The sequence below is a fragment of the Ochotona princeps genome, chromosome 29 (genome assembly GCF_030435755.1).
Source record: "Ochotona princeps isolate mOchPri1 chromosome 29, mOchPri1.hap1, whole genome shotgun sequence".
NCBI classification, from domain to species: Eukaryota; Metazoa; Chordata; class Mammalia; order Lagomorpha; family Ochotonidae; genus Ochotona; species Ochotona princeps.
Genome location: NC_080860.1, coordinates 19,273,207 through 19,290,769, shown reverse-complemented (window position 1 = coordinate 19,290,769; position 17,563 = coordinate 19,273,207). Strand labels below are relative to the sequence as shown.

The window sequence follows — 17,563 nt, the reverse complement described above, 5'->3', positions numbered from 1 at the left end:
CTGCTGCCTCCCAGCATATTAGCAGGAAGCTGTATCGGAAGTGGAGTAACTTGGGAGTTGACACTGTGCTACAGCAAATTAAGCTGCTGACATCAGAGAGATGGCACTTAGTTTTATTTCAGGCCCTTGCCTTTTATTTAAAGTGAAGACATATATGGTGCACAAAGTGATAAAGTTTATTTAAAAGGTGAGGAAACACACAGATATAGTGGAAAACCAGAGTGGACCAGAGGGAAAGAAGATACAGAAAGGGAAGCAGAGAGAGATGGAGTGGCTTTTGGTCTCTGGCAGGTAGAAGATAGTACAAGAACAAGTATTCCTCCAGTACTGCCTATTATTACATGGAGCTTAACATACATGATTAAGTGGCTCCTTTTCCCCCCGGGTTCCTATGAAAGGGGGCGCTGTGACAGACAAGTAGGGTAGATGTGTAGAAGGGGTCTTATGGTCTGCGACTTCCGCCTGTACTAGCTACCTTACCCCATATCATTGCCACCCACAATGCCAGCTTCCTATATCGGAGTCTCAACTGCTCTGCTTCCCGTCCAGCTCCCTGCTAGTGCAACTGGGCAAGCAGCAGAAAATGGCCCGAGTCTCTGGACTCCTGCCACTCATGTATAAGACTGTGATGGAGTGCTAGGTTCCTCGCTTCTGCCTGGCCAGATCCTGGCCACCCGGAAGTGAAACAGCAGATGGAAGATCTCTGTGTTTCCCTTACTTTCACTCCAGCTTTCACACAGATGAAAACTTTTTTAAAAAGAAGAATGGGCCAGTGTTGTGATATATGCGATGAAGCCTCCGTCTGTGATGCTGGAACCCCACGTGGACCCCAGTTCATGTCCTGGCTCCCTGCCAGCAGAAGGTGGCCCAAGTGTGTGGGCCGCTACAACCCGTGCATGTGGGAGACCTGGAACAAGCTCCTGGATTTGGCCTGGCCACTGGGGCCATGTGGGGAGTGAACTGGTAGATGATTCTCTCTCCCTTTTCTCTCCATCTCTCCTCTCTCTCTTTCTTTTTCTCTCTCTCTCTCTTTCCTCTCTCCCTCTCTCTTTTTTCCCCTCTCTCTCTTTCTTTTGCTTCTGGCTCAAATGACCTGTCCACCCATCAAACTTTCATTTTTGCCACCACGAATGAGTTCTCTCTCCTTCACCACGGGCAGTGTCGGCTGCCCTTCAGTTGTCCACAATACCCATTTGCTCTGAGATTTCTGGGGGCCCAGACCCGCATTTAGTGCTTCCCAGGGTGTTTATATTCTGAAATTCTGTCAAGAAGGAATTATTACCATCTTTTTTTTTTTTTTTTAAGGGAGCAGTCTAAAGCTCAAAATTGGTCAGTGACCCCCCCTTAGGCTGGTCATCGTCAGATTCCACGGTCACTGGCAGAGGGGACATGTCGGTGTGCTAGGCCCTTGACTTGGAAAGAAAAGTGTCCTAAGACTTTCCCCTCAGCCCTCATGGAGTCTCAGAGGCCAGGCTACAGGTCATTTCCACAGCCGTTGACTTCCTTCTAGGGCTCCTTTATGTGAAGGTGACATGTTCCTTACCTGGCAAGCTCTTTTGTCTGCAGGCACTGAGACGAGAATGGGGGCACAGGCCAGGACCCCTGTGGTCCACTTGCCTCTACTCTGCATCAGGGAAAGCCTTGCAATGGCTCTCCTTTCACTTCTTCTCCTTCAGGCACTGCTCCCTGGCGGTGATTAACGCCCTGGCCAACATCGCTGCCAACATCCAGGAGGAGCACCTTGTGGACGAGCTGCTCATGAACCTGCTGGAATTGTTTGTGCAGCTGGGGCTGGAAGGGAAGCGAGCCAGCGAACGGGCGAGTGAGAAGGGGCCAGCTCTGAAGGTAGGCAGGAGGGGACTGCAGCCACATTCCTGTTGATGATATCTTTCCTCATTGGCCAGGGCTGACTCAGTCTCAGGGCACTGTCCTGGTGTGCCTTCTTGGTTATATGAATTAAAAACATTTGGTGGAACCCAAGGACAGGGAGCTGCCTGTTTCTTAAGGGTTCTGGTAGGGGCTGGAGAGAGGGTCGCTGTCTCCCCAGAGTGCATCTGACGTAGGGCAACAACCTGACAGCAGCCTAGCCTGGGTGACCTCCAGCTCCCGCCTTCTCCTTCACCATGAGCCCACAACCCTGGGGGACTTTAAGGACCCATCATAGAAACAGTGACAACATGGGAAGGGTAGATTAGATCTGACCTCAGACCATCCAAGAAGGTAGGTCTGCAGGGCCAGAGGAGACATCTTTTTTCGAGTGTTCACGCAGATGTGGGCAGGGGTTGAGCAGGGGAGGTCTCCTGCCTTCTTCCCTTTGGTGGGTTTGGAGCACAGGTACCTCCTCCAGCTCTCCACCTGTGTAATTTTCTCTGTCTCCTTCCCATTCCCCTGTGCCATCATCCTAAGTCAGGGCTCAGCTCACTTTTTCCAGAAAGGCCTAGAGGAAATACTTGAGGCTCTGTGGACCCTGCAGTTTCCTGGGGCTGCTGAGTTCTGTGGTGGTCTGATGACAGGCATTGCTGATGTTCCGCACCTGTAAAACCTCATTTGCAATAGTACATGGGGTTTGGTCCACAGTTTCCCAGCCCATGTTCTAAGGCAGGAGGTTGTGGAAATAAGTGACAGAGCCCAGGCCTTTATGTCTTAGCACCCAGTGGGAGAACAGGACAGCATGATGAGAGCCATGTTAGATTGGGTGCTTGGAAAGGCCTGTATGAGGCGGTCATGCAAGCAGGAGTCCTCTGTGGGAAGCCTTGGCATGATGGAGAAGCACTACACAAAGGGACCCTGCCACTTTTGCCGATAATTCAATACCCTCGCTTCCTGCTGGGCCCTCCAGCAGTGGTCTGGATGACTGCTTTCTCAAGTGTCTGGGGACAGTACGCAGCTGAGACCCTCCCAGCAGAGCAGGGCATCTCATGTCCATCAGGAGAGGGGGGAGGCGCTGCAGACACAGGGCAGCACAAATCCTACAGGAAGGCAGTGGTTGTCCCCTGTCCAAGGGGTCTCTCAGGAGTCTTCTCTGTCCCTGACAGATGGACTTCAGAGCCCTTCTCTGTCCCTGACAGTTGGACCTCAGAGCCCTACAGATGTTCTCCTGACCTGTTCTGACTTCCCCTTTGCAAAGTTTCAAGACGCTCAGAATCTACCACTACGTTTCCAGGCTGGGGATTGTGCCTTGGGTGACAATGTGGAAATCTCCTTTCTTCCGCCTGAATATGAACCTATAACTTCTGTGGTTTATGTGTATACACACACTCATGGCAGGAAATAAGCATATGCTTCCCCCAGTGAGTTAGACAAAGCCTTCCCAAATGGGGGAAGCCCTGAGGAGCAGTATAAGAATAGGCAGGCTGGCTCTTGCTTCCTCATCAAGTTTAAGAAGCTGTCATTATATATTCAGCTAAGACGGGGTTAGTGTGAATGGCCAGGGCTGTTGGTTTCTGCGAGTGGATTGGGCAGTGGGTCCCCGCCCAGGAGAATCAGCATGGCACTGTGTCCTTGCACTGAACAGTGCGTTGCCTTGGCAACCTACATACACTCCCTGGCGATCTTCCCCCAGAGGTGCACACAGTTGAAGCCTGGAGAAGGGCGCACTGGAGGTCACTGGTCCTGTAAATGTAGAACAGAAGGCAGGCGTACCCAAGTGCACCATGTACGTCTGTGCTTCCAGAACTCAGCCGACCACAGTGTACCTAGTCCAGTCACATCAGGTGTCTGTGTAGGGAACCTTCTTGTTATTTAGTCATTGCTCAGTAATCTCAGATTTTTCCCTGAGTTGGAATGGATATGCATGTACTGTAGGGGGAAAAAATACCTGTGAATAAAAAGTAAAAAGCACCCATAAGCCTTCTGCTGAGGTGTGCTTGTTAACAGTGGGGACAGGTTCCCTCCCGGATGCTTCCTGTGTGTATATGTGCTTACAGGATGGACACTGAGTCACAGCTTACTGTTAAGCCCTAATTGTTTGCTTTTTTGTTTTCATTTCTCATGTGCCATAGGCACTTTCTGAGGTAGCTCAATGTTCTTCACAAAGTAATCTTTTTAATAACTGTGTGGTTGTATTTAGTTCTGCAGGAGCCCCATGATTTATGTAATCATTGTTTATATCTGACACTTTCGGTTGTTTCTAATTTTTCTGTTGTCACAATCCCAGTGGATAAGACTCAGTATCCCTCTGTGTGTGTATGTCTTTGAGAGTAAAGAATTTCAGGTTGACCTAGCTCCGTGTTGCGTCTTCTGTCTTTCCTTTTAATGAAAGCCACACAGGCTTCTCGGTGACACTGTTCTGTTCTCTTGCAGGCTTCTAGCAGCGCAGGAAACTTGGGAGTGCTCATCCCTGTGATAGCCGTGGTGAGTGTTCGTTAACTAGTATTTAAACAGAGACTGTGTTCGTGTTTCCAGTGGATTCTATGTGTGGCTGTTTTCAGCTCCTCTGTGTTGACCCCACTGGTGTGTGTCAGCTGTTGCCACGCACAGCCCCTATCTACCTATGTGCCTAGCCAGACCTCAGCAGCTAGCTGACTGGGGAGTTCACCGTGATTCCCTTCCTGCGGGCTTCCCAGGTCCCGGGTGCGACTCCACATTCATCCTCTGTGTCTTAAATGCTATGTTGGGCTCTCTGACCTGTCTGGGGCCAGGCTTTGTTCCCATCCCTGCCTAGCTCCTTCTGAGATGACACCTGGAGGCCTCTTGTTAAGACCTTGGAGCTATGTCCCTTGACCTCCTCTAGGGGTTGTTGTTGGCATGGAACACATAGCCTCTGCCATAGAGATCACATTTCCATTACGTTCCTTCTCAGCCTGTGTCCACTTCTTCCCAGATAACCTTTGGAAAAGTTACTTCAACTGTTCTTAATCATCCACCACAGTTCTGAGGCCAAGGCTGCTGTGTTCTCATGTTCTCTTATTTCCTGCCTTCCAGTGAACCACTTTCTAATTCGTTGTTGTGTCTGCCTTCCAGTTCCTTCTCAGCTTGCCAGCCCGTAGGAGGTGCATCCTGAAAGGGATTCACCTGGTCCTAAGAGTCAGTGGGATAGCTGGGGGCCGGGAGGTAGAGTTTGCAGGTAGAATTGAGGATGCTCAGAAGCCTCGTTCTGCATCTCATCCCCTCCCCTCCTCCCATCGTGGTGTGAGTGCTCACTGCATAGTTCATGTGGAGTGATCAGCAGTGGTGTTTTAAATGGACTTTGTTTGGCCTGGAGGGAAAGATGAATGAGAGACATGAAGTTGGAGGCACTTAACCTGTTGGAAAGGAACTGGGGACTCCACGGAAGAAGCGGTTTCAGGCAGATGGGGAGGGACTTGGTGTGGTGCTTGATGAGTCCTGGTGTCTTGGAACACGAGACATCTAGAACATGTATTCCCGTGAGCTTTCAGGTGTGTTTTGTGGTGGTCACTGAGAAGAACTCTGTCGGGGGTACTTTGGGAGTGTGAGGTTGGTTTGTGAGTCACAGAGGCCCACGCTGGATCCTGTGCAAGGCCCCACGTGTTATCTGCACCTCTCCTCATTGGGGGACCAATGTTGGCATTACTGTTATCACTGAATGCTCAAAACTCAGTCGTGTAAATGCTCCCGGCTGATCTGTACATGGACAGAGTAACTATTGTATTTTTAACAAAAGTTAATGGTTAGATCATGAGGGAGAAGACAAATATTTGCCTTCCTTGCTCAATGGAGAGAGCCGAGGTCAAGGGTTCTGGCATTTGCCAGCAGGTTGCCCTTTGGACCTTCAGAGAGGCTGATTTCCAAAGGTATTTCATCTCTGTGGGTCTCATACTTTTTTTTTTCATTGTTTTGGACCTTTGATGACCTGGTATATGGATTTGCTTTGTTGAGTGGGTCAGGAAGCCTGGGTTCTGCTCACTTCTCAGTCACCTTGGGCAGCGGGGGAGAGTTGCCAGGGGAGCAGTCATGTGGTCTGGGAGACTCCTTCCAGCTGGGGTTTGGTGACCTTCGTCTTATGCCTTAATTAATAATCCTTCTTCAGAAATGTTATGGATTCAGTTGCTTCTCTTGTTGCCCAGAGCAGTTTGAGAGTTATCTAACACCTCAGAGATCCAATGACTCTCCTCTGTGGAAGTAATGATTTGATAAGACATGCCTCCTACCTAAAAAACATCCCAGACTCCCCTGATAGTTCGTGTGTTTGGGTAACCAGGTCAGTGGCAGCCCTAGTGGGCTTGTACAAGTTATTCCTTTGCTCCATGCCTGTAACATGTGGATTAACACCTTCCAGATCATAGACCCTTTTGACAGCTATGCGCTCCGTTTCCTTATCACCAGTGTACAGACAGGACCCCCAAAGTGGGAACTTGCAGCCAGAGTCTCAGAGCTGCTTGCTGACACAGCCAGGGTGCAGACACGGGCAGCCTGGCCTAGAGTCTGCCCTACTGCCTGAGAAGTGGGTGGGCTGCTGTCTGTAGGAGGGCACCCTCAGGGATTCTGAGTGGCTGTGTGTCAACAAAAGAATTGGGGAAGGAGGGTAGCAGGGGATGGTACTTTCGACCTGTGCAAAGTTGCAAGAACACAGTGAGGCCTGACTGACTATGGCAGAGGTCAGGCAGGTACCTGGAAATGAGATGATGCCTTTCTGAAGAGAGCACAGACTTGGTAAGGGGCTTAAAAATAACAGAGGGCTTTCGGAGACAACCATGTCTAGAGATGGGAGGAGCAAAAGAAAGCAGCAGCAAGAGGAAGTATACAAGACAAGGGCCCTTAAAGAATAGTTAGACGAATTGGAGGGAAAACAATGGAGGGAATGGATCATCAGTATGTCAGGTGTCACTGAGAGGCCAGGAGATGTGACAGGGAAACCTGGCCTCAACCCTGTGCCATCCTCTTCCAGGCCCAGGCTCTGGAAGTAAGAGCAGGAACAGGTGGAAAGGGCTAAGCAGGGTTCCAGGGCTCTCCTGGCTGATTTTGGATCCAAGCCTAGATCAAGTTTTATCCTGTCTGGGAGCTTTAGTTGCTTGCTCATATGGAAAAGGAGTTGCTGACTGCGTGAGGCGGCTCAAAGGCACACCCGTGCAGCAGCAGTGCCCCACGTGGGTTGGTCCCTGAGTGCTCTGTGCTTCCCTTTTTCTCTCTCCTGTTACTAGTGTGAGTCTCTGCTTAGAAACCTTCTGTGACAAAACTCTAGGCATGGCTCTGGAGTCAGGCCAACCCGCCTTTGAGCCCTGAACCTGCCAGCTTTCAGATCCATTCCTGCAAGGTGTGGAAGATGAGGCCTTTCTTGCAGGGCTCTGGGGGTTATAACAGGGCAATCTGCACTTCCTGGGGCTGTTACCTGTCACCCTGAAGGACAACAAACTGCCACACTTGCATCCTGAGCAGCTTCAGGGGATTCTGTTCCAATGATCTGACCCAGTTGTGAAGGACCCAGAAACCCGTTCCTCACATGCCACCTGTTTGACCAAGCTTGATCCTTAGGATTGCATCCCAGGGGTAAAAGCCCAAGGCATATGCCCCGTCACAAAGACCATGGAGGACCCGGGTTTGTGTGAGGCTGGTGCTGGTCCTGAGAAGGTACCCTGTGGTAACTAGTGCGCTAGTCACAGAGGATTACTCAGCTGACTTCCTATCTGTCTGAATCACTCCCAGGCCATCAGCTCTTTGGAATGCGGCTGTCATTCTTTGAGTTTCAAACTACAGGACTTGTGAGACACATGTGAAAAGTGCCTGCATTTATTCATTTTTAGAGCAGAAGACATGGCCATGCATGCTCTCTGTCATCTGGGTCCCAGCGAGGCAACAGCAGGAGAGACAGATGGCTTTACATAATTCTGGAAAGTCAGGCCTTGAGAGAATTTAACCCAAATGTTGGCCCAGCCCAGGGCACTCCCATCTGTCTCCAGGTTGCTTCTTCTCTGGGCCTCGGGAACTTTGTCACACACCTCACTTGTGTGTTCTGTGTTCAGAAAGCGCCCCTGTTGAGAAAGGCTCTGAGTGATAGAACCCATTGGGCCCAGCAGGCCACTGGGAAAGGAAGTGTCCAGGATGCACTGAGGTGTGCTCTGAGGAAAGTGGGCAGGAGGTTGTCTGTCTGTCGTTGAGACCCTCTGGGGGGCAGTGCTTGCTGTGGTTACAGAACTTCTGTAGGTTCTTAGCATGGTCTACTCTGCAACCTGCTTCTCTCATGTGACCTCAGGGTTAGATTGGAGGTATAAGACCATGCAAGCCAGGATGCCAGAGCATCTCAAAATGCCCTCATTTTGTTGATATGGACAACGAATCACAGCGTATCCCCAAAACCTATCAGCTGCCCAGACCTCCCCCATTAAGACCTGACAGGGTTGGCCACTCTCCCCATGAAGAGCAGGCAGCTGGTGCGGTGCTCGTAGACCAGGAACAGAAAAGGACGGTCGACAGTGAAGCGGACCTGGGTGGACAGTGGCATGAAGCCCACCGTGGTCACAGCTGCCGCCTGGGTTCCTTCTTCGTTCACTGTGATGGTGCCTTGGTGCTTGAACTGTTCAAATTAGAAAAACAAGTGTCAGATTCTATGTTTGGCACACAGGGATAGAGAATCTATTGTCCCACTTCGTTCTAGAAGGGTCCAAAGACCACATCAGTGGTGCAAAGTCACGGTTGGTCACAGTTATAGTTACAGTGCCTGCCATCACCTATCACAGGCAATGCTTAGAGGCTAACAAGTCCCTTTAAACTCTAGGACCACATTCCCTCCCACCCCTGCCCACATTCTGAGAGGCCTGAAGAGCAACAGAGATATCCTTGCTGGCTTTGGTCTCCCCGCTCCTTCTACCTGCAGTACCCTGGGGCACACCCAAGAAGGGTGCAGGGTACTGGATCTGCTGCAGTATTGAGACTGATATGCTTGCTGGGTCTTTTTTAGCTGAGCACCATTGTTGGTCTGTTGAAACTGAATGTCTTGTGGCACAATCTCAGGTTTTTCACAAGTCTTGCGATTGGTGGGAGTAGCTATGTCATAGACTGAAGCACACACCTCCCCCTCTTTGGTGTCAGCAGGAACGGGACTCCCTGTGGCAGCACCACCTGCTAATTGTCTGGCAAATGCAGTGCCCTGCCCCTCCTCCCTTGGCTGGCAGTTGTAGATCTGAGTGCTGTACATGCCACAGTCTAGCCAGGAGAGCTACCCCAGGATCCCTGGCCCTGCCAACTAAGACAGTTTTTGCGGGTGGAGGTGGGGGCTGTGCTGAGGGTGGATCCAGGGATAATTGGGAGAGGGGGATGGTTACCAGATCAATGGTGATACTTTGGTCTGAGATTCCTGACATGTTGCCATTTTTGTCGAACAGCTCTGTGATCCCCATTGACTTCAGGGCCTCCACCAAGTTGTAGTTCTTCTCCAGCTTGAATTTAGGCAGGAGCACCATTCGGGTTCTAGTTGGAAGAGAGGAAGAGGCTCGTTCCATTGGATTGCAAGTTACTATTACCTGTTCATGTGTCCACAACCTGCCCTCCTTGGTTGTTTGTTCCACAGAGCTGACACAACATTTGTTCAGATTTATATCCCAGGAGCACATGTTGGGCTACAGCCGATTAAGATGCCACATCCCATTATCAGAAGGCTCAGGATCAAATCCTAACTCCACTTCTAATCCGTGTTCCTGTTAATATGCCTGGGAGGCATTAGGTGATGGCTCAGTTGCTTGGATCATTGCCTTCCATAAGGGAGAGCTGGATTGAGTTTCTGGCTCTTGGCTTTGGCCTTGGTCCAGCTGTTGTGAGCATTTGAGGGGTGAGCCAGCAGATGGGAGATCTGTTTCCTGTATTTCTTCCTCTTTCCCACTGTGTTGCTAGCCCTTTCAAATAAACTTTTGAAAGAATGTTCTGTAAAATAAGGGTTTTGGAAAGACTAACCCTTCAGACCCAAAGATACACATCTTCATGTTCAACAAAAACACAGAAATGTTCAGAAAAAAAATTATATCTACTTGTCATTATCTCCTCCCTCCGCCCCCAAACGCAGTATAAGAACTGTTTACATAACAGTTATATTAGGTACTGTAAGTCAGCTGGAGATAACATAAAGTGTTGTATTTGCAAATACTGTATGATTTAGTAGAAGGGACTTGAGCATCCGTGGACTTTGGTATCCACAGCGGGTCCTGGAAGTGGCACCCCCCCGCCCATGGGTACCAAGGGACAGGGCTTGTTGACTGCTCTGTGGTCATTTCCCTGATGCTGCATGGTTTATTTACCGTCTCAAAGGTCAGCAGCAGGACTTTTGCTGGTATCCGGTTTGAGAAGGTAGATGAAACGTTTCACTTGTTTGGTTCCCTAACTTGAGACACTTAAAGAGAGTTGAGTATCCTGGCCAGGCATGTAGCAGCAAGGGCTAACATTCTCAGTGCTTGCTAAAGCCGCAGCCTAGTCTGGGGTTCTCTGTTAACAGGAGCCCGAGCAGGCTGATTGATAGGTGAGATCTTCACAAATTTCATGGATATGCATGCTATAAAAAGCAAACAAACTACCTGGATTTCAATTTTCTTTTTTTTTTTTTCACCAAAGTGAGCTTATCTTTGAATTCCATTTTCCCTGAGCTTTCTGAAGTATTTCAGACCTGCAGTTTTAACTGTTGAACGGTAAATGATAATAGGAAGAAATGGTGGGTGTTAGGGCCTCAGATTCCCGAGGGGCCCCAGGGGTTTCCTGGTGAGGGAAGGAGGCAGAAAATCATTGTTGGATATTACCTGGGTTCCAGCCGAGCTTGTTTCTCTTGGTGACCCTGGAAGTGAACGTAATTATTCCAATTGCATGGCTGAGCAACAAGTCAGGAACAGACAGCCTGTGTGGCAGGTTAGGGGTACTTAATACTGCATCTCCCCATCCTTGAGATGACTGGAGTCCTAGGAGTCCTGAACATTCTCAGCCTCTGGGAGAGCCAAAGAACAAACCCAAGGCCTGACGTACCTGTTTGTCATGCTTTTTTGCCATCTTTCCACCACCTGGGGTGTCAGCTGTGCTTCAAGGTTCTTCATGCCGGACAGCTTGTGTGGGACCACAATTAGCATGCTGATGCCCCCCACATACTCTAGCTGGAGGACTTCACAGTCCAGCTCCTGGTCACTTGCTGCAAGGAAGTTACCCTTAGTCTGCATCATGGAAACCTTGACCACTTCCCGCTCATTCAGCCGGAAGTTATGGTTGAATGTCATTTCCACTGGGAACTTATTCACCCAGGTTCCTGTAAGGGTAATAGGAAATGGGGCTGTTACTGGAATGTTGTTCTGGGAGCAGTGGTTCTCACCCTGCAGCACGAAATCAAGTCCTCACAAGGCTCTGTAGGACCCACCCCAGGGTCTTTGATTCCCTGGGTCTGGTTTGATCCAGGCATTTGCACTTGTAAGAAAAGAGGTGAAACAGTGGCTCTGAGCCACGTGAGGCCTCCAGCTTGCCTGGGCCTCTGCTTCCTCTGGAGGCTGAAAGGCTTGGCACTCCTCTCGGCTCCCACCCACTGGTTCTGCACTCACTGGCAGGACATGTGGATGAGGTAGTATTGCCTTCAGGACTTTCTTGTGGAGTTGGGTGCAGCCCTGTGTCTCCACGATCAAGTCAGGAGATGCTCTGAAATGCTTAAAACAGACCCAGATGGGGAACCAGCAGTTCAGAGCTGGTGCTGTCCCAGGCACCTCTTCTCCAAGTACCTCTCCTACACCTGATTCCTCAGTTCATGGGAAATGCAGATTGTAGGAAGCGTGCATGGAAACGAAAATGTTACTTTTCCCATGAACTTTGTGAATTACCCTTGTATCCTATCTTTCTTGCCTCCAGCAGTTCTTATGGAGTGGGGGGGGGGGGTGCCTCCTACTGTTACTGCATTTTACAGGTGAGGAGGTAGACACAAAGAACTGAAGTAACACGTCCAAAGTTTCCAGCTGGTGTAGAAAACTGGGGGTGCCTTAGGAAGAGTTCAACACCTGAGAGCTCTTGCCTGCCCGTGGCTGTGGCTCAGAACTGTGCAGCAGCACTGTTACTGATGCCTGGGCCAGGTGGTTCCCTGTGCTAGGCGACCGTCCTAGGCATCACAGGGTGCTCTGCAGTACCCCATTGGGAATCCTCGTGCTTCCTAGTTCTCATGGAGCTGCCACACACAGGTCTTCTGGAAGTCTTTACTCTTTTCGCTCCCTCCAGAGGCTCAACTCCTATTCTGTTTGTGCTTTTTAAAGCGGTAATAGCATTCAAAATGAGAATCAAATTAGTAACAGATTTGGGAACTAGAAATTAAAATTACCTTCTCCTCCCCTCTGAGAGGCATCCATACCTAGATGGGTTTCTACAGGCATTGGTCCTGTCTGAGTCCCAGAGTTCAGTTAACTGAACATTTCTTGATATGATGAGGAATGGAAGCCTGAAGAGCTGTGAGTGACAGCTCGATTGGCTAATCTTCCCCTTGCAAGCACTGGAATCCCATATGGGCGCCCGTTTGTGTCCCGACTGCTCCACTTCCCGGCCAGCTCCCTAAGCAGTCAAAAACGGCCCAAAGCCTTGGGACCTGCACCCATGTGGGAGACCCGGAAGAAGCTCCTAGCTTCAGATCAGCTCAGCTCTGCCTGTTGCAGCCACTTAGGGAGTGAACCAATGGATGGAAGATCTTTCTGTTTGTCTCTCCTTCTCGCTATAAATCTGTCCTTCCAATAAAAATAGATCTTAAGAAAAATGGAAGCCTGTCCATGAGAGATCCTCAGGAAGCACATTGGATGGGTGCTTGGCACAGTAGTTCACACGTGGGATGCCTGTATCACATATCCAGGTACCTGGACTGACTCCAGCTCCCTGCTGATGTAGACCCTGGGAGGTAGAGAGAATGGCTCAAGTAACTGAGATCCTGCGGCTTACATGGCAGAGCTGAGTACAACTCCTGTCTGCCACCTCCAGCCCAGCTCATCCCAGCCAAGCAGGACTGTAGACATCTGGGGAGTGAGCCGGCAGATGAAAGCTATGTTTTGTTTTTTTTTTTGCCCTTTAATTATTTATTATTTAACTTCATTAATTACATTGTATTATGTGACACAGTTACATAGATACTTGGGTTCTCCCCACCCCTCCCCAAACCCTCCCACCATGGTGGATTCCTCCACCTTGTTGCATAACCACAGCTCAAGTTCAGTTGAGATTCCCCCATTGCAAGCGTATACCAAACATAGAGTCCAGCGAAAGCTATGTCTTTAAAAACAAAAACAAATTTAAAGCACTGTCTATGAGTTTTAAAAATGTTTTCCAGGAAAACAAAGTGACTTTTTTTTCCCCTCAGATTCTTCGACAGCCCCTCACATTTGACATTTCTGTAGTCTTGGTGCACAGTTGGCTGTGTTTGACAGCTTATTTGTTTCCCCACCCCCAGGCCAGCAAAGGTACTTGCTGTCCGAGTGTCCCCCTGTGCCTAATGCTGGCCAAGCCTGAAGCAGAGGCTCGCAGCTGTGGGCCCCACGATGCCCCAGACTGCTGGGACCAAGGGCATTGCCAGAATGCTTCCCACTGGCCTGCCCTGAAGTCGTCTCTGAGCACAGGTTAATTGCTCATGGAAATGGATGTCACTGCACGCTTGGTGTCGTGTTGACACAAGCAGCGTCTTCTGCAGCTTCGCCAGAGCTCTCAGCATCTGCCAGGGACTGCAGCGAGGCGTGTGTCCCTATCCCCACCCACCTGTCAGAGTGGAAGTTCCCACATCTGTGGTGAAGGTGAGAAAACTGAGTCACAGAGACCCTGAATGACTCACCCCGGGTCTCACCAGTGAGGAGTAGTGAAGCTGGGAGGAGTCCTGTTTGGCCAGTTCCACAATGCACACTTACTGTTGGTAATGGAGTGCTTACTGCTTGTGTGTGTGTGTGTGTGTGTGTGTGTGTGTGTGTGTGTATGCATGCACGTGTGCATCTGTGTTTCCCACAAGGCTGTTACTCTCAGCCTTTGATTTTACCCACAGCTGGGTTTGCCTTTGGGGCAGAAGCCCAGGGATCAGATCTCAGTACTCCTTACCATCTGCAATTCTGTCCTCTTCATCCCTGCTGGCCCCACCTAGCCAGGATGCCTGCCTTTCAGAGCTGGGGGGCACAGAGTGGGCGCAGATCAGGAGGGACTATGGCCCACCTTCCCCAGATGGAAGCCAGGAGACAGCCTCCATCCTTCACATCCCAGGGCTACCCTACCATACATCTGTTGAGAGGCTTAACTAGAACTAGTACACTAGTCCCCAGACCTCGGGGACTGTCCCTTGCTGGTGTCTAGTAGTAACTGGTAGTTCTGATAAACTGTGATCATGTGTCATGGTGATGAGTTCTGACACCACACCAACGCATCCTTTGAGCACTCTGGATTTAGAGTGAAGTAGAGGTTTCTTCTCATCACATCCCAGTGAGGAATTCTGAAAGGTGAAGTCTGGATTTTCTAAATCCATGCCCATTTTTTTGCCCGCTAGGATACCAGCAGAGAATGTAGAGGAAAGATCTATGGTTGGAGTAGGGAAGTGAGAGGGGGGCAAAGCACTCTTGAAAAGCACTCTCGTGCTTGGTCCAAAGCAATCCCTTGAAAAGCACTTTCTTTTCCCACCCTCACCTGCCTGTCAGTGAGAGAGTATCCTGAAGAGGGATTAGAGCAGGGATTCAGCAGTTCTTCAAGCTGAACCCTTCACACACAGATACATTGCTTCAGCTTTTATGTCTATTTCTGTTTATTGATAATTGGTAAAGAAAACTAGAAAAAAAAAAACTCAGCTGCAGGCTGACCAAACACTAAAGGAGTTATTGTATTATTCTGATTGAATCACCAGAGGTGACTTGACTGGGCCCCTTACTACCAAGAGCACCCTTAGGAGCCCCCCTTTGTCTCACTGTACCTCGTTGGCTCTGTGTGTTAAATAGGGACACTGGTACCAATGATGACCTCACAAGGCTATTCTACAGATCCAGTGACCATGAAGCGAAAAGTTGGGGCTCAATATGCCCCCTTACAATTGTCCCCATCCCTGAATCTCAGCTGACCTTGGCCTTCCGTCTCCCTACACACCTAGAAAGGATGTGGCGAAATGCTTGGAAAATCACGAAGTCGTTCTTACCTTTGAAGTAGATGCAGTTCAGGATCATCATCTGAGTAGCAGGGTGTATGTTGTCCAGCGCTCCTTTGATGAGGCCCTTGGTGACCTTCTGGATGTGGTTGTTGGCTTTCGCTATGAAGGCGGGGTCGGAGAAGTCAGCCGCCTGGGCCTCAGCAAAATAGTACTCTCTTACTTTAGCCTGAAAGTCCTCCCGGATGGGAAACTGCCTCTGGACATAGAGGTCATTGACTGACCGCAGCGTGTACCCAAAGTTCCTTCTGAAGAGGCGATGGGTCAGCTTATGAAAGAGATTATGAATGGTCAGGACCTCATACTTGCTGCTGGCATTCACGAAGTCTCGAAAGTGCAAAGCTGAATGCACCTGTTCATGGGTCTCCCCTCTGAGACCTAAGGAAATCATCCCCATGGCTGTAGAGATGCCCACAGGTGCTAGGAGGATGTTTTCAGAGGCATGGGCCTGCTCATTGAGCGTTCGGTACAGCTGGAAGGCAAACTTGGCGTTGAGGATGTTGAGACGCTGGATTCTACTCTTGCCTTGGAACAGCTGCAGGATGTTGCCTTCGCTGGCTTCCACATCTGTCGGGGAAACCACGTCGATGATGTCTATGTAGCTATCATCCTCCCCGAGTATCTTCTCCAGGTCCAGGTAGTCGTCGTCCTCCTCCCCCTCTGGAATCCAGTCATTGGTGACTGTGTTTTCCTTGTGGAAGTCAGCTGGCAGCAGGGGCACGCTCTGGTTTTGACTGTTCTGATCCACGGGGCCTCTGCTCCCGCCACACACAGATGTTATCGTGAGAGAAACAAGAAGCAGGAGGGGCTGGTGTTTCATTTTTGCTGAGCTGAAGCTAATCAAAAAAAAAAAAAAAAAAAAAACCCAGAGGATAGGGTGAGCCACGGCCAGGTTGGCCCCTCTTCCCCAGCCTCCCCAGCCTCCTCGCTGCAGTGCTCTGAGATGAGCCTTGCTGCAGAGCTGGCCGAGGAAGAGGTCCTGGGCACAGCGCCAACTCGAGGCCATTTTCAGATTAGAGACTTTAAAAGGATCTGATGGAGATGAACATACACATAACATTTTCTGTGGGCTTCATAAACCTGCCCCATGATCCATGAATCACCTCTTCAAAGATCTGCAGAACAGCCCCCTAGAATCCCCGGGGACTCCAAGCTTCCAGAAGTTTTCTTTCTCATTCATTCACCTGCCATTTATCTTCCATCTCCAAATAGCTTATTTGACATAAGAGACATACAGAAACACCCCTCACTACCACCACACACACACACACAGGCACACTGTGAAGAGCAGATGAGCCAGTTTGGACATGGTTGTATGATAAAGCAAGGGATCCCAGAGTCACAGCATCACAGCCTGTGGGTGCTCTCTGCCTAGTCTAGTAGACAGTGGGAGCCCAGGCAGGGAAGTATTTGAGATTTGTGCAGTTACTTTGGGTTGTCTAATTTGCAAAGATTTGTACCTTGTCCGTAGTGGTGAGTGCCCACCCCACTCCTACCCTACTTCAGGGCCTGGTGCGATGTGGCTGGTGGCCTGTCGGTTCCCTGGCAGCTCCAGAGGCTGTTGGTACCAAAATGTATTTTTCCACTCTTGTTGACCCTTCTGAAGTACCTTCCTGACTTGGTACTGGTGCGCCTTTTTTTTTTTTCTTGTGTCTTTAGACATTTGGTTCCCAAAGATATCAGGAGATAAATCTGTGGTACTTTTCTGCTTCTCCTGTAAACAACCTTTGAAGGGGGTGGAGTGAGGGGATATCAATAAAACTAAAGGGCTGCAGGGATGCTTTATTTAGATAAACAAGATATGTGTGTCTCATATAAACTTTGTGGCTAGTCTGTCTTAAAAAAAAAAGATTTGTTTATTTTTATTAGAAAGGCAGGTCAGATTTTATGGGGAAGGAGAGACAGAAAGATCTTTCATCCATTGGTTCACTCCCCAAATGTCCACAGTGGCCAGAGCTGAGTCAGTCTGAAGCCAGATAGAGTTACTAATAGCTTTGGCCTGGCCCAGCCTTGACTGGACATCTGGGAAGTGTCCTGGAAGCTGAAAGATCTGCTTCTCTCTGCCTTTCAAATAAAATGAAAATAAACAAACTAAAAAAGCCTAACAAATCCAAATCAGAATACTGTGGTTTGAGTCCAGTCTCCAGCTTCCTGATGCTGTAGACCATGGCGGGCGGCAGTGACGGCTGAGGTAGTTCAATTCCTACCAGCTGTGTGGGAATCCTAGCTTCAGCCTGGCCCCATCCTAGCTGGTGCAGGCATTTGGGGAGCACTGACAGGTGGAGCATCTCTCTCAGCCTCTTGCTCTCACTCTCCCTGCCCCTCAAATATATACATAATTTTAAAATACAGATAAAGCTGAAAAGTAGTACAAGTTCTGGTCATCCTAGAAAGCACCGTGTTTTGTTAAATTTCCTGTGTGTCTGTGACCACCATATCTTAGTAGGTAAATATTTGAGAACCAGCTAGTTGCCGCCATCTTAAGCCTGTGAAGAATTACTGCCTCCCGTTAAGCATGCG

At 49.5% G+C, this 17,563-nt stretch overlaps 2 protein-coding genes across 2 annotated transcripts in view; one reads left to right on the top strand and one right to left on the bottom strand.

The window, feature by feature from the left end:
• The window catches only part of PI4KA (phosphatidylinositol 4-kinase alpha), a 102,180-nt gene that overhangs the window by 39,304 nt on the left and 45,313 nt on the right, over positions 1-17,563 (top strand). The window contains exons 18-19 of the mRNA XM_004592047.3: positions 1,677-1,845; positions 4,303-4,353. Coding sequence (XP_004592104.2) covers positions 1,677-1,845; positions 4,303-4,353 — 220 coding nt within the window. The remainder of the gene's footprint in view (positions 1-1,676; positions 1,846-4,302; positions 4,354-17,563) is intronic.
• SERPIND1 (serpin family D member 1) lies at positions 8,279-15,895 on the bottom strand. Its single transcript, XM_004592046.3, has 4 exons — positions 15,035-15,895; positions 10,897-11,170; positions 9,219-9,363; positions 8,279-8,470 (listed from the first exon to the last, which is right to left on the bottom strand). Exons 1-4 carry the CDS (start codon positions 15,861-15,863, stop codon positions 8,279-8,281), a joined length of 1,440 nt encoding a protein of 479 aa, XP_004592103.2. The 5' UTR covers positions 15,864-15,895.